Genomic DNA, 15079 nt, shown 5'->3' with positions numbered 1-15079 from the left:
TATTATATCGTTGTGTATACAGTCATTTGAATATTAATATAATAAAATCGCACTAAAGTAAATCAATATGAAAAAACGAATTCAAGCAAAATTACTGGATTTTGAAGCAGTCAACCGAGCGTTTGCTCGTTCGACATATGTTTTGAATATTTCAACAATTTGCGCGCGTTTAATAGATAAGATGAATGGTCGACTATCTGTCTTTGTGGCGTAGTTAAAAAGCAGGTCCCTGTAGCGCAGAGGCAGCGCGTTGGACTTCTATATGAAGGTAATCCAAAGGTCCAGAGTTCGATCCTCTGCAGGGATGAGACTTTTTTTGTTTTTTTAATTTTAACAATTTTAAATATGGAAAATTACACAATTCTTAATATACGACCATTTTTAACGAACATAATTTCGTTCACAAAGTGAAATGACACAAAGTAGGCAGCTATTTGGTATATTTTGATTTTGTGACAACATCACTTTTGAAGCCGGGTATTTCGTGTCATTTTAAATGAATAGTTATTTGAAGTATAAGTCGATATATGCATTGTATTTAATGAATATGCACGCTGGCATGCAATCATATACTTCATAGAAAGCTTTTCCATTATTCGAAGTGAACGGTTACAGTTGGCGTTGTGCTCCTTTCATACACGTTGTCCTTCTGACACCAAAGATTTGAGTGGTCTGGTCTTCTGCAAAACAAATGAATGTTTGAATGAAGTTCGCCAAACATTCCAATTGGTTTGCGCATACGTCTTGAAGAAATACAGTCTTTGCTCATCGCCATAAAAAGATTTACGTCGATGTGGTTCAAAGTGAAATATCTAATTTATGCTTCAATGTTTTAACGTTGAGGCAAATTGTTATGGTTGGAAAATGGAATGGCCGAGATCGATGTCGTTTCATCAAAATCATTGGTTTATTTAAATTGGTTTATCATTCCAACCAAACGTCATGAATCATTGCATCGCAAAGACCAAATGCCAAACCAAAACCCATTATCCACCATCTGGGTGTTATGAAAAATCAACAGCCTAAAACAAGTAGAAAAAATGATAAAAATTCTGGCCTTTCTTTCAATTTCGTGTAATTTAACGGCGAAGTTACGAAGGCCATGAATGTTGTTACAGAATTCTTCTGAAAAATAAGAAATATTCGAACAAATGACGTGATCAGCCTTGTCAGAACCACTTGAATGAAGTTCACAATTAATTTTATCGAAAAATGATTCATTCATTTAGTTCCTAACCATTATTTTTTGGAAAATCAGAAGAAAAGAAATTATTTTGGAAAATATTTCGTGGTTTTTGTTTTTTTTCGTCTATGACCACGAATAGTCACTTTGTGAAAACATGTTTTCACATTTCATTGATTTTGTTCGGTACTGGCAAATGTGGTTTTAAATAAGTTTAGAACAATACAAGCGAATGCTTTTTTATGAAATAAAAAAACAACAATACTATTCAAAAGCAGTTTTTATATGTTATTTAATAAATCATTTGTATCAATCAATAAAAATCAATCCGCTGTTATTGAATTTAAAGTTTATTTCATTTGAATTCATGACATTCTATAATTATATAAACATTGTAAAAATTGTACTTTATTCTAGCTGATTTTTGTATAGATTTCACTCATAGTCATAGGTTGCTGTTTTATTGTTTGGGGTAGCAAATTTTCTCTGCATTAAAATTTTATCATTGTTATTTTTCGTAATGAAATAATGATTTTCGAATAACTTTTATAATTCAATATCCATGTATTTGGCACAAAATTATTTCATTTGATATAATGAATACAACGCAAAACTTAAAATGATGAAATTGAGTAGAAAATCAATCAATATTTACACAGAGTGTTTACATTTAAATTTCTATTGGAATACTACTACCAACAGTAAATGCTAAAGTAGGTCAAGTTGAAAAAAAAAAAACAAAATTCAACCGAAATTAACGATATTTTAAGCAGTCACATTGTTCAGTCATTCGGCATATGTTTTGAATATTTGAATGAAATCTCTTTACGCGCTTATAATAGATAAGACGAATAGTCGCCTATGAGTGTCTATGGCGTATTTAAAAAACAAGTCCCTGTAGCGCAGAGGCAGCGCGTTGGACTTCTATATGAAGGCAATCCAAAGGTCCAGAGTTCGATCCTCTGCAGGGATGAGACTTTTTTTTTTTTTTTTTTTTTTGATTTTTAGTTTTTTTTTTTTTTTCAATCGTGCATCTGCGAGCATGTATTTTTTTAATTTAGAAAAAAAAATTATTGCACAATATACGAATAAACAAAAAATATAACCAAAGTAAAGAGAAAAAAATACACATCGCATTTGCTTACTTATTAAACTAAGCTAAAAATTTACTCCTAAACATAGGCAAATCATCCTCTGTATTTCGCTTAGAATCGAGATGAAAAACTCATTAGCTTTGCGATAGCTAATATTGACTAAATTCCGGAGAATAATTTCTATCATTATTGAATTTATTCCTTGCAGTACACAATTAAGAAGTGCACCCGAGTGAAAAATGGCATTGAATTTTTCAATGCGTAGTGTCAAACGGCATTTAAGCAATGAATCGACACCGCATGGCTATAGCGATGTGGTGTATGCACTCAACGTGCGCACGGACCATGTGGTCTCGATTTATTGCTTAAATGCCGTTTGACACTACGCATTGAAAAATTCAATGCCATTTTTCACTCGGGCAGTTTTATGAAAGTATTGAAATTTCAAGCAAATGATTCGGGATTATGAAATTCATACTGTCTCTTTTTAAATTCAATAGAAAATGAATGACAATGAATTAAAAAAAATGTAGAACGCATAAATTGAATTTTAATTTCTTTGAACATTTTGGCATATTTACAGTTGCCGAATTCTTGCGATAATATTTTTATTGTTTTTTTTTTCCTGAAAACACCATGAATAAATTCATGGAACATATGTTTCTTTTGAAAAATCAAGTATTTTGCAAATGATAAACGTTTTGAGTAGTTGATATGTTTTTTTTACAATATCAACTTCTTTGACTGGAGAAAAGATTTTGCATTATTATTTACTTTTCATTTTATTTATTATAACGTTTTAACAAAACAACTTTATGACGTCTGTTTGCATTTTCATCTGGGTTAAGAATTTTAACTATTTTACAATAGAATTTGTGAATAAATGTTTTGTTGGTGTTTTACAAGTATAAATATGGTGTCATTTCGTACCATAATTCAAAGAAAATTTTACTTAACCAAAAGGAAATTTCCAATTAATTCTTGTTTTTACAAAGTTCCATTAACGCAGGTAACGTTTTGATCGAATTTAATTTATTTTGATGAAATAAAATGTAATAAAGAAGAAAATTTAAGTTCAATATTTTATTTCTTACTAAAAAAAAAAACAGGAAACTCATGCAAAGAAATAAAATGATGATAGTTTCGAATATAAATTGCATTGTATTTAGTTTTGCAATTGGAATATTGAGTGCAAATGCGATGCCTTCCGGTGCTAATGGTAAATGTGAGGGGCAAATCACTTAAAAATTACTTTTTAATTATTATTGATTGTTTTACGATTATTTTTCGATTATTTTCCGATTACTTATCGATTATTTTAAATTTTATTCTTTTCTTTTGTGATTCTCCTCTTAGGTAAATGGAAAATAGGTATTATTGGAGCTGGGCCAAGTGGCCTTGTAAGTGCAAAACATGCTATCGACCAACAACACGAGGTAGTAATTTGGGAACAAGGCGAAGCTCTTGGCGGAATATGGTACTATACAGAGAAAACAGGAAAAAATATTTATACTCCAATGTATAAAGAACTTCGGTGAGTAGAATTAGTTGATTACTGTTGCCACGTATTAATTATTTGGTGGACTCTCTTCAATGGTGAATAAAATTGTGTGTTTTTGTCATTATTTTCAAATAGAACGAATGTACCATACCAACTGGTGGAATTTCCTGGTTGGCCATATCCAAATAATACTCAATCGTTTCCATCGCAAAATGAAGTGTGGAATTATATTGACTCTTATGCCAAACACTTTGGCATCGACAAATTTATTAATTTACAACACAGGGTAAATCATGTCCATCCAATCGAGGAGGGCAAGTGGAGCATCGAAGTCGAAGATGTGAAGAAAAAAAAGACAAAAACTGACGTTTTCGACGCAGTTTTTGTTTGCAGTGGTGTTTTTTCAATGTCAATTTTTCCAGAAAATATAAAAGATATGGATAAATTCAAAGGAAAGACCATTCACAGTCGAGATTATCGTAAAGCTGAAACCTTTCGAAGTATTTTAAATTTTCGATTTTCATTTCTGGAAAATTATTATATTTTTTGTTTTTGTTTTTAGAAAAGAATGTTCTTGTTATTGGAGCTGGGCCGAGTGGCAGAGATATAGCCATTCATGTTGCAAAGCGTGCCAATCGAGTTACTCTCAGCCGACATGTACGTAAGGATGAAACTGCAGAGGATCTTCAGAGGCTACAGAGAGGATACGGTCCAAAAATTACACTCAAAGGTGAAGTGAAGCGTTTAACAAAAAAAGCAGCCGAATTTGAAGATGGAACGCAGCAAACCTTCGACACTATCATTTACGCAACAGGTAATTTTACATTTCCATATTAACGCATGAACATTACTTAATGAATAAAAACTATTTTCGTTTGATTAGGATTTGCATATTCATATCCATTCCTAGGCGAAGACACGAAAATTCAAGTTGATGATAACTACGTGAGTCCACTGTACAAGCAAATTATAAACATTGAGCATCCCACTATGGCTTTTATTGGCGTAGTTACTGTCACAGCAACAATGCCCATGTCTGATTTACAGGTGAATATAATTTTAATTACTTCAATTTTGAGGTAAACGTCAGTTTAACCAATAATTTATTTGAAAAAATAACAGGCACGATTTGCATTGAAATTCATAACGGGAGCCAAGAAACTTCCATCACGAGACGCCATGATGGAAGATATGAATACTCGATCCGAAACTCTTTGGAGTAACGGCGTTGCCAAAAGTAAAACTCATGTTATAGGATATGCTCACGGAGACTATGCCGACGAACTTGCAACAACTGCAGGAATTCAAAATATACCGCGCGTTATCTCAGACATGGTTAATGATGTATTCACAACAATCAGAGTAACAGATCCATTTGGATTTCGTTCACTTATATACACCATTGAAAGTGATACTGAATTTTCTAAACGCCGAATTGACGTCGCCGATGATTCGAAATCTTCTTTGAGAATGAAATTTTTGAAATTCTTTTCAAATTGATCTTAAAAATGCTTTAACATCTCTCCTGTTATGAATTGAACATACTAAATGATTTGGTTAATACTAGTTAAAATAAAAATCTGTCGAAAATTTTAAATGGTTAAAATCCGTTTATTTCTTCATTTCACTACTGGCCATAAATTAACATCAATGTATGATCTGAATCTTCTTTATCGTAAATGAATCTATTAATAGATTTTTCACAGATGATCTGGCGAATGCATTTCGTAACGTCTGGTGTTGATCTTCTTACGATGGTCTGCAAAGTGACCGGATGACTCGAATGAAAGTGAAATGTTTCATATTGTTTTTATTCACATGTTTTTGATTGGATAAATGTAAATGTTGAGTTAATTGATTGTATCTGTCGATATTTGGCCATGCTCTAAATTCTTATGCAACGAACTCCGCGACAATTATATATTCCATGATGGATATGAATGTGAACGATGAGCTAAAGCACTTTTATTTTTAGTCACAAATTGTTACAAAAAGTTTTTACAAATTATATATATATATTTAAATTGATTGATTTAACTGATGTCGAGTGAGTGGGGCTCAAATTATTTATTATAAAAACCAACGAATACGGAATCAAACATCAAACCAAATTTGTTAATCAAACAAATAACACCTTAAATCTGAGTTACCAATAAAATTTCGAAAAATGAAATTCTTGGTACGAATTAGTATTTTTTTTTCTTTTTAAAAATTGAAATAACAATTAATTGAATATTTTGTTCGGAATTCACAGATTGTGTGCATGTGTGCTTTGATGGCAACCGTCATTGCTGCTGAATCAAAAAAACAAAAACGTGGTTTGCTACCATATACCGACTTCACAAGTCCAACTCAAACCTTTTTGTCAGCAGCTACACCGTTGACAGCCGCTCCGTTGCCGTTGGCCTACAATCAATTGGCAGCACAATTGCCCTTGGCTACAGCTCAGTTTCCAGCGCAAGCAGTTCAATTTTCTCAAAACACTTACTCGCACGAAAGTGTACCATATCCCGTCGAACATTTCAAAACATTTCCATTTGATACACCAGTTTCACAAGTAAATATTTAGGAATTGAATCACAGAACAAAAAAACATAATTTTCTTACTTTATATTTTCAGCCGTACCCAGTTTCAGCTGTTAAATACGTGCAGCAACCATTCGCAGTTGAACAATCTGTTGCACAAGTCAGTATTTTTTCATCAAATTGAATACAATTGTATCTAACTATTATGTTGACCATTTTTAGCCTGTGTACATTCAACAACAACCACAAGCTGTGGCCCACCCAGTTCAACACGTCCAAATTGCTCAAAGTCAACCGATTGCTTATGCCGCTCAGTCTGCCCTATTGGCCCATCCAACTTTTTCAACCGAACAAACATTCTCTAATTCAGCTTTGGCCACACCATTCGCTGTCCCAGCTTTAAGTACTCATCAAGTTCCAACATTCGGCAATCAAGTGGCCTTTGCTGCCCCTGCATTCGCGAGCCAACAAACCTTGGCCGCTCCTGCTTTTGCTCATGAATTTGCTGTTAAACAATGGTAAATAAGAAACAACATCGTGTCAACATTTCAGAATTTTCCCTCTATTATTGTTATTTGTTATTTCGAGAAAAATCATTTGTTGATATATTTTATGTTTAAACTATTATTATTTATGTTTAAATAAAAAAGAATAAAAGACCAGAAAACCAATCGAAATATTCGTCTTTTAAATTTCATATTTTTTTCGACTCGTATCCAATAATTGTTGTTATTATTCACCATTCTAGGTTCATCGATTTTTGTTGACTCAAACTCGAAAAAGTTTTAATAATTGTATTTTGGAGCAAAGAAATTTGAATGTTTTCATTTATTTGTTTATTCAGACTCAATGTAGTAATCTAATTCGCAGTAATTCGTAAACAATCGTAATGATGAGCCAAACAATGAAGTACAAAGATGTAATTTTCCAATACATGTTCCCAAACAAAGACAAACATGCTATTTTTTTTAAAGGTATCTTCATCTATAAAACATCAATGATAATAACACATGATAATACCATTAAAATATGAATTTGATATCACGGAAATTTTTTATAAAACAAATAAAAAACACATCTATCCAGAAAAAAACAGATCAACAAATTCAAATTTTAAAAAGAAAACGAGACTTAGTCATATTAAATGTATACATTTTTTATTTGCACATGTACAATCGTCTATTTATCTATTGGTTATTAAAATCGATGTCGTATGTGCGATCTCATTCAAATTCAATCTATTTTTAAATAATTTGCATTCACTTGTATTGTATTGTGTTTTAATTTTGATTATGTATATAAAATTATCTTATCATCAATGACTGTTGAACACATTTATCATTTTTTTAATCACCAAAAATTGTATTCAAAATATAAATGTAACGGTGTCGTTAAATTTAATCGTCCATATTTTACATTTATAGTGTAGCCAAAATAGATTTATTTTTTATCAGATTTATTATCAATCAATTTTTTTGCGAGGCCTTTTCATTCATTTTATGAAGCTAAAAATCAGCAATACTTCATATCGAAAAAACATTTTACCCAAATTGATAATTTATTCAGAAATTATTGATGATTCATTAAACAGTAAAAGTTGATAGCTACGTTGATTTGTAGGTGGGAGCATTGAGTAATTTTCATCGAACAGATATAATCAAACCGACACGTTTACAAATTGGTCGTAGGATGCTGTGCATAAATTCTATTCACAAGCTTACACAAAAGTATTTGATTTATGCCGATGCCCTCAATATCAACGTATAACACGCGTTTTATATGCAAGTGTCAAAATCAATTCACTCCCCATTTTTACGTTGAAAATGGAACTCAAATTATTTATAAAAAATTTTCAAAATATTTACACAACACTTTCAATTTTGGGGCCCGTATAAAATCCCGAATACAGTAGTGTTGCTGTTTTCATGTTGACATTCAACGTTCTGAGCACTTACCATAGTAACCATGATACGATTTTTTACGCTAGGAATTGTTATTCTAATATCGATTGGCATGTTGACAAACAGCATAATGCGGTTCAATAGAATGTAGGTGAAAGTATTTTGCTTTCTTTTAGTTTTAGTTTAATTCGCAATAAAAATGGAAGAACTAAAAGATGTAAGTATCCATCATACGGCGTTAAAAGTTCTCTCCATTTTATTTCCTTCTTTTCCTATATTTTCCTCGTATATGGGAAGCCCTCTTAATAAAAACAAAAATGATCGAACTCTAATAGCAGTTTTGGGTGGTAAAAAAAAGTTGGGGCAAGTGATTATAATATGGTTTACGAGCCGATAGAAAAACATCATGATTGGATAAGGATAAATACAGATGGGGAAATCAATCCACAACGATGCTGAGTATGTTGCTAAGCCTATGCTCCACACCTACCTGGGTAAAAAAAATGGACAATCAAAAATTCTCAAAATAATTGAACACAATTCCAGTGTAACTAATACAATTTTTTTATTTTTTCCATTTTTCCTCTCGTTTAGTTCCATCTCCAGTTTACTCAAAGTTATTGTAATTACAGCTGATGTAAGATTTGGCAGTGTTGTCATTAAGACGCTACACCACTTTCATCTTATTTTTCGAGAAATTTAAAACATCAAATAAAATTGAATATATTAAATTAAAATTAATTTCTGTAAATTGACCGATTAATGCCATTAATTCACTCATTTTTAAAATATTAAAGAAATATTAATGTATCCCAATGTGAAGCTTCTGACTTTTCGATCCAAACATTTAAAATAAAATTTTCTCGTGCGAATCCAAAAAGATCATTATGAAGTTTAGCCATTGATGAAGCCAGAGATTAAATTTCACAAAGTTCAGCCGATCAAAGTTCAACTCTTCAAGTTTTATCGAAGGAAAGTTTTTATTTGGTTCTTTTCGTTTTATTTCTTAGAATTTGTTACTTGTTTTAGACACAATATTCGACCGATTTAAAATGCAAATAGCACTTTCTAACCTACTTACCTACCGATAATGATAACTGAGACTCTCAGTCTGAGAGCAATTAGGAAAGAAGAAGAAAAATGTGTATGTCAGATTAGCAATTGTATTTACCTGTTGACTCAACAACTCCGTCTTTTGTCGGGTTTTCAAATATAAGAGGATCCTGCTTTCAATTTAACAAAAAAAAAAACTCATACAAAAAGTATCAACTGCTTAATCTTTTGAGCGTTGTTGTTCTTTTCGCCAGAAAACGATATTAGTCTGTCTTGCTGTATCACACATAGAAATGTATAATACAATTTTGATGAAAATCGGAGAAAATTAGCAAAGAGAGATAGAGCAAACCTCACACATATGCGTTTAATCCAAAGTTCTAATATGGAAGTTCACCATCAAGTGTCTGTGATTATTGTGAGTAAAAATATTTTTGAACATTCCTTATCTAGTTTCATTTTAACTGTGATCGAAACAACACCAACCGATTTTTGCTGCTTCTGTCAATATTATTACCAGTTCGAAACCAAAGTCCCTCTGAAGAAATAGAATTTTTGGTTTGAAATTTCCATAATAATTGAGGGATTATTAAAATTAAATTTGAATTCAAATAAAATACAAATTTAGGAGGGAATTCATTGCATTTTACCTAGTGGATTGATTGAACAAATCAAATGTTAAAAATGATCAGATTCTTTAGGCGAAAGAAAGATCGTGAACAGAAATCGAAACCATCAAAATCTGTGAGCAGCCATGAAACAAAAGAACGGACGAAAAAACTAACAGACCTGAACGACGATTGTTTAGAGCACATATTTCTGTATTTGAGTCTCGAAGATCTGTTGAATATTGTTCACGAAAATAAAATCCAGCGATTGATATCAGCCGCAGAATCAGCATTTGAAAGAAATTTCGGGCGAAGAGGATTAGTTTATTTGGGAATATCCACTGTTGGCATTATCTTAAATGATACTGAAGACGAGTTCATAATCCATCCGTATCGATTTCTGCGCGGTTTTGGACATCTAGTTTTGAAGCTAGAGATCTGTAGAGTCAATACATTGAAGTATGTACATAAATATTGCTCCAAATTAACTGAAATAGAATTAAAACTATTTAATAACTTTTATCTTATTAACCATTATCTTAAGATGAAAACGTTTCCTAACGTTGAAACGGTCAAACTGACTTATTGCTTTTTGAACTCAAAATTCGAACAATTTTTTGCAAGTGTTCGTTTGAACGAAATATTCCCAAACGTACGTAATTTGTCGATTTGGCACAGTAAGTTGAAGCCTAAGTATATCGCAATGCATTTCTCTCACTTGAATCAACTTAATCTGAATCTGTGGTATCCTTCGCAATACAATCGATATAATACTTATGTAAAATTGCTGCGCATGAATCCACAGCTTCGGTGTTTGTGTTTAGCTACTCAGTTCAACGTATTACTTCTTCGGGCTGCAAGTCAATATCTTCAGTTCCTTGAACAGCTACATTTTAGCTTTGTAGAACAAAAATTCAGAAAATTTGGCGAGGAAGTTCTCCATTTTCCACATCTAAAGGAACTAAAAATCTTGTGTTACGGATCTAATACAACAAAGATACCGATTTTGGCAAACTCTTTGAGTGCGTTTTTATTTGTTTTTTGCGATTCAATACTTGATATGGATAGTTTATTGGAATTTTTGCGTAGACATCAACACATAACTAATCTTAACTTGATTCTTCATCGTAACTACCAATGGAACATGCAAACAACAAATACAAAATATCTAGTAGACATTATCAGAGCGCTGCCATCGATGGAAGAAATTGATATATCTCTGCTGACAATTTCAGTGGATGATGCGATTCGATTTTTGGACGGTTGCAAATCGCTGAAAAAGCTATGTTTCAAAACATATTACAATGTCGATTCGGCTGGATTGGAGGCAAGATTAGGAGTGGAATGGCAATTAGTGAGTGCGAGATTCAGCAAATCGAAAGAATACGAATTGTATACTGTAACCGTTGTGAAGCGATGAACCTTAAATTAACAATCAATGAATGATACTAATTTAATAATAATTAATCATACGTTCGCTCCAGTCTAGCTCAGCATCTGCAGTACATGTGCGTTTCAGTGAACGCTAGCTACCGTAGGCAGTATAATATGCCAGTCTGTGTCAGCTCAGATGCTGGAGTGAACGTATGTAATTAATCAACAGAGTAATGGAATAAATTGAACTAAATCTTTTTTCAGGATAGAATTTATAATGGGAAATAATGAAATAATTTCTTTTTACGTGAAATATGAATAAATTTTGTTTTCATACTTGAATTTCAATATGATGAATTTTATTTATAGAAAATTGTAACCCCATGTATTGGCTTTAACATACTGAAATTTCATTCGAAAAGCCCAGGAATTGTTTATATTTTTTTTCGTTTTCTTAAAACCAAACTAAGCCAAATGAAAGCTCTATTGTTTTACATTTTAACTGCACTACTTCTCAGTTGGTAATCAATATAGGTGTGCGAATTTGCATGTGGCAGCGACCTAAACGTCCAAATGTTGCGAGCGAAAATCAACTGTTCATATCGCGTTCCAACATCATATTGTTGAAACAATAATAACAGTACCACCATCAACGATGCAAATCAATGTTTTGCTGAGAATGTGCGTTCAACAGTGTAGAGTTGCAATCAGTAAGTAAATTACCATCCATTCTAGGAACAATTTTATTTAATGTACAACGATCATCAAAATGAAAAATTAGAGGTGATTGTACTCCGGCGTTCGTGGTTCTAATTGATGAGAACAATTCGCCAAAAATTGTATTCAAAATATAAATGTAACGGTGTCATTAAATTTTATCGTCCATATTTTACATTTATAGTCTAGCCAAAAGAGATTTATTTTTTTATCAGATTAATAATCAATTAATTTTTTTGCGAGGTCTTTTCCTTCATTTTATGAAACTAACAAGCAGCAATACTCCATATAAAAACACATTTTACCCAAATTGATAATTTATTCAAAAATTATTGATGATTCATTAAACAGTAACAGTTGATAGCTACGTTGATTTGTAGGTGGGAGCATTGAGTAATTTTCATCGAACAGATATAATCAAACCGACACGTTTACAAATTGGTCGTAGGGCGATGCTGTACATAAATTCAATCCACAAGCTTACACAAAAGTATTTGATTTACGTCAATACCATCAATATCAACGTATAAAATGCGTTTAATATGCAAGTGTCAAAATCTATTCACTCCCCATTTTTACGTTGAAAATGGAACTCAAATTATTTATAAGCATTTTTTTAAATATTTACACAACACTTTTGGGGCTAAGTGTAAAATCCCGAATACAGTAGTGTTGCTGTTTTTATGTTGACATTCAACGTTCTGAGCACTTACCATAGTTACCATGATACGATTTTTTACGCTAGGAATTGTTATTCTAATATCGATTGGCATTTTGACAAACAGCATAATGCGGTGCAATAGAATGTAGGTGAAAGTATTTTGCTTTCTTTTAGTTTTAGTTTAATTCGCAATAGAAATGGAAGAACTAAAAGATGTAAGTATCCATCATACGGCGTTAAAAGTTCTCTCCGAAATAACATCAATGAAAAACTATGATGAAGTCATTTACAAAACCGTACAGGTAATTGAAATTACTTCACGCCTCAACCAATGTTTTGAAAAGTAAATTTCTTTTTTTTATAGAATTTGGTTTGTACGCCAGATGTTGACAAAGTTGATATGAAACGAACGTTAGAGCAAGCCATTAAATCAAATGGTTTAGAAACCGAAATTCGTAATGTTGTCTATCATTTGCTGAGAGCATCGAATAAAAATGAGATCAATAAAAATCCAGTGCAATGTGTTCGTAAAGCAACTATTAAGATTCCTTCCTTATAATAAATCCATCAAAATTCTTATGCAGAATGATTCGTTGAGTTATCTTCGTCGGGCTGGAATACTATGGGAGAGACGAGTTCGAAAATCGTTGAATTCAATGTGCACCGAATTGGAAGTCACTTTGCAAGGTCAGCTGAGAACAAGCGCCGAACGTGAGGAACTTTTAAACAAATGGGACGAATTAAGCAACTATCAAATTGGTACTTTTTTTTGCGTACCACAAAGTTCATTCAGTTCGATTTAATGCGTTCAAAATATTTTAGATTTAAGTAATTATCGTCCAGTGTACGCTCCAAAAGATCTGCTTGAAGTGTTAATATCATTAAAGGGTCCGATGCGACAGGAGGATGAGTAAGTTTCTTTTGTCTTGCAACATACCGAACGAAAAATTAAATAAAGTGTCCACCTTTAAAGTATTTATCCAAAATGGGAATTCTCTCATATAACACTGCCGGTGAAGAATTTGCTCGAGTTAAAAATGCACTTTCGAGATCTGCTGAGGCCACCGATACACAATTGGCCTGCACAGGTAAATGTTGATAATGTAATGAAATGTAATTCATAATGTATAACTACCGGCTACAGTGTAAGCGGATTTTAAGCCAACGGCTCGCTCCACTCAGTCAGCATGCGTTGAAAAAAGGCCAAACACCAAAACCACTACGTGGCGAACTCTGGTCGTATGTACTTGGAAGCCATAATTTTGTTAATGTACGCAATGGATTTATTTCGATTTTTTCCAGATTTTTTTTGTTCAATGTCAATGTTTTGAATTGCAGAATTTGCCTTATTGGGAAAAATTGAAGAATTCCGTTCTTATGACTGATCTTATTGTCGATAAGTTGGTTTTTAAAGATGTTCAATTAACTGCCACCAATGACGATCAATACTTTGTGTTTGAAGATATTCTATATCAGGTATAACACGACGAATGCCAAAATCCATTGAATGTTTGCTAATGATTGACGTTTTTCTTTCAGATAATGTTGTGTTTTTCTCGTGATACAGAAATCAATCAATCGATTCAATCGGATTTCACCAATATATCCAAATCAAAACAATATGAAGGTCCACCGTCCGGTGTTGTTCCATTCCATGGCATTTGCATGTTTGGTATTGGTTTTCATTCATCTCTGACCATAATCTGAAATAAAATGTTGCGCATTTTCTTAAATTCCATATAGCGGCCCCATTTTGTTACATATTCGATTCGCCGGAGCAATTATACTTTACATTTCGTGCATTTTACATTAGATACTGTCACCGATTGACTACGATAAATACACATCCACAGGGAATAGTGAGTTTGTGTCTTTTGTTTGAGAAACTGCTTCAAACGCACGAGCCATTACTCTGGTCGCATTTTAGAGAACTTCAAATTCAACCGTATGCCAATGTCATACATTTTTTGATACCGAAAAAAACTAATTATAGTCGTTGTAATTTTCAGAATCCGAATTGTGTTCAAATGGCTTATAAGGGCATTCAGTGGAAATCTTTCGCCTGATGAATTGCTCATTCTATGGGATTTGGTAAATCATAAATTTTTTGATCATTTAGCTTGAGCTGCCATTCAGTAGGGAGATGCATTTCTTTTTTAGATTCTCGGCTATGACAGCTTGGAAATAATTCCATTTTTTGCTATCATTATATTGAGTTTTCGCAAAGAGAGCTTATTGCAAGTTAATACGATAGAAAATATTGAAGCAGTATTGGCTGACCTGTCTTCGATAAAAGTGCTACCACTCATTCAGCTCACACTGTCGTTGAAAAATTGAAGGTAATCATGACATTTAAACAATACAGACCGGGGTCCAAGCTAATACAAATGAGAGAACCGAAGCCACTCGACTGTTAGTGACGTTTAAAATTTATCATTTAGTTGAAATAAAATAAATAAGC

At 32.5% G+C, this 15079-nt stretch overlaps 3 protein-coding genes, 1 long non-coding RNA gene and 2 other non-coding genes across 7 annotated transcripts; all 6 read left to right on the top strand.

The window, feature by feature from the left end:
* Positions 1-225: 225 nt before the first annotated feature.
* On the top strand, positions 226-307 carry Trnar-ucu. The gene is given in 2 exon segments: positions 226-261; positions 272-307. It is a non-coding gene; the product is annotated as a tRNA-Arg (tRNA).
* Positions 308-2074: 1767 nt separating this feature from the next.
* On the top strand, positions 2075-2156 carry Trnar-ucu. The gene is given in 2 exon segments: positions 2075-2110; positions 2121-2156. It is a non-coding gene; the product is annotated as a tRNA-Arg (tRNA).
* Positions 2157-3207: 1051 nt separating this feature from the next.
* Positions 3208-5384, top strand: LOC116343959 (dimethylaniline monooxygenase [N-oxide-forming] 3-like). 2 transcript variants are annotated; one of them, XM_031772296.1, is made up of 7 exons: positions 3208-3286; positions 3387-3496; positions 3634-3811; positions 3914-4278; positions 4341-4592; positions 4662-4825; positions 4901-5384. In XM_031772296.1, the coding sequence occupies exons 2-7, from the start codon at positions 3394-3396 to the stop codon at positions 5276-5278; spliced, it is 1440 nt and encodes a 479-aa protein (XP_031628156.1). In that variant the 5' UTR covers positions 3208-3286; positions 3387-3393; the 3' UTR covers positions 5279-5384. The 2 variants fall into 2 exon arrangements, with proteins under 2 accessions (XP_031628156.1, XP_031628155.1); XM_031772295.1 differs by having other exon boundaries at positions 3387-3502.
* A 460-nt stretch (positions 5385-5844) lies between these two features.
* Positions 5845-6961, top strand: LOC116344233. The gene is made up of 4 exons (XM_031772686.1): positions 5845-5957; positions 6033-6335; positions 6399-6464; positions 6527-6961. Exons 1-4 carry the CDS (start codon positions 5946-5948, stop codon positions 6824-6826), a joined length of 681 nt encoding a protein of 226 aa, XP_031628546.1. The 5' UTR covers positions 5845-5945; the 3' UTR covers positions 6827-6961.
* Positions 6962-8316: 1355 nt separating this feature from the next.
* Positions 8317-8898, top strand: LOC116344505. The gene is made up of 3 exons (XR_004201416.1): positions 8317-8422; positions 8503-8699; positions 8800-8898. It is a non-coding gene; the product is annotated as an uncharacterized LOC116344505 (long non-coding RNA).
* Positions 8899-12815: 3917 nt separating this feature from the next.
* Positions 12816-15009, top strand: LOC116344312 (TBC1 domain family member 19). Its single transcript, XM_031772788.1, has 11 exons — positions 12816-12920; positions 12983-13141; positions 13203-13377; positions 13441-13528; positions 13592-13706; positions 13763-13888; positions 13957-14094; positions 14158-14290; positions 14362-14563; positions 14628-14709; positions 14779-15009. The coding sequence occupies exons 1-11, from the start codon at positions 12816-12818 to the stop codon at positions 14953-14955; spliced, it is 1500 nt and encodes a 499-aa protein (XP_031628648.1). The 3' UTR covers positions 14956-15009.
* Positions 15010-15079: the final 70 nt, after the last annotated feature.

Source organism: Contarinia nasturtii, unplaced genomic scaffold (assembly GCF_009176525.2).
Source record: "Contarinia nasturtii isolate CC-2019 unplaced genomic scaffold, AAFC_CNas_1.1 Cnas_scaffold_1037, whole genome shotgun sequence".
NCBI lineage: Eukaryota > Metazoa > Arthropoda > Insecta > Diptera > Cecidomyiidae > Contarinia > Contarinia nasturtii.
This window is presented reverse-complemented; position numbering and strand designations above follow the sequence as displayed.

Excerpts from the sequence above, each read along its gene's own strand:
- LOC116344233 (XM_031772686.1), top strand. Across the intron at positions 6,336-6,398 it reads TTGATACACCAGTTTCACAA|CCGTACCCAGTTTCAGCTGT; the intron begins GTAAATATTTAG and ends TTATATTTTCAG. Across the intron at positions 6,465-6,526 it reads TTGAACAATCTGTTGCACAA|CCTGTGTACATTCAACAACA; the intron begins GTCAGTATTTTT and ends GACCATTTTTAG.
- LOC116343959 (XM_031772295.1), top strand. The coding sequence starts at position 3,394 with ATGCAAAGAAATAAAATGATGATAGTTTCGAATATAAATTGCATTGTA. Across the intron at positions 3,812-3,913 it reads CCAATGTATAAAGAACTTCG|AACGAATGTACCATACCAAC; the intron begins GTGAGTAGAATT and ends ATTTTCAAATAG. Across the intron at positions 4,279-4,340 it reads TAAAGCTGAAACCTTTCGAA|AAAAGAATGTTCTTGTTATT; the intron begins GTATTTTAAATT and ends TTTTGTTTTTAG.
- LOC116344312 (XM_031772788.1), top strand. The coding sequence starts at position 12,816 with ATGGAAGAACTAAAAGATGTAAGTATCCATCATACGGCGTTAAAAGTT. Across the intron at positions 13,889-13,956 it reads GAAGCCATAATTTTGTTAAT|AATTTGCCTTATTGGGAAAA; the intron begins GTACGCAATGGA and ends TTTGAATTGCAG. Across the intron at positions 14,710-14,778 it reads TGCTCATTCTATGGGATTTG|ATTCTCGGCTATGACAGCTT; the intron begins GTAAATCATAAA and ends TTTCTTTTTTAG.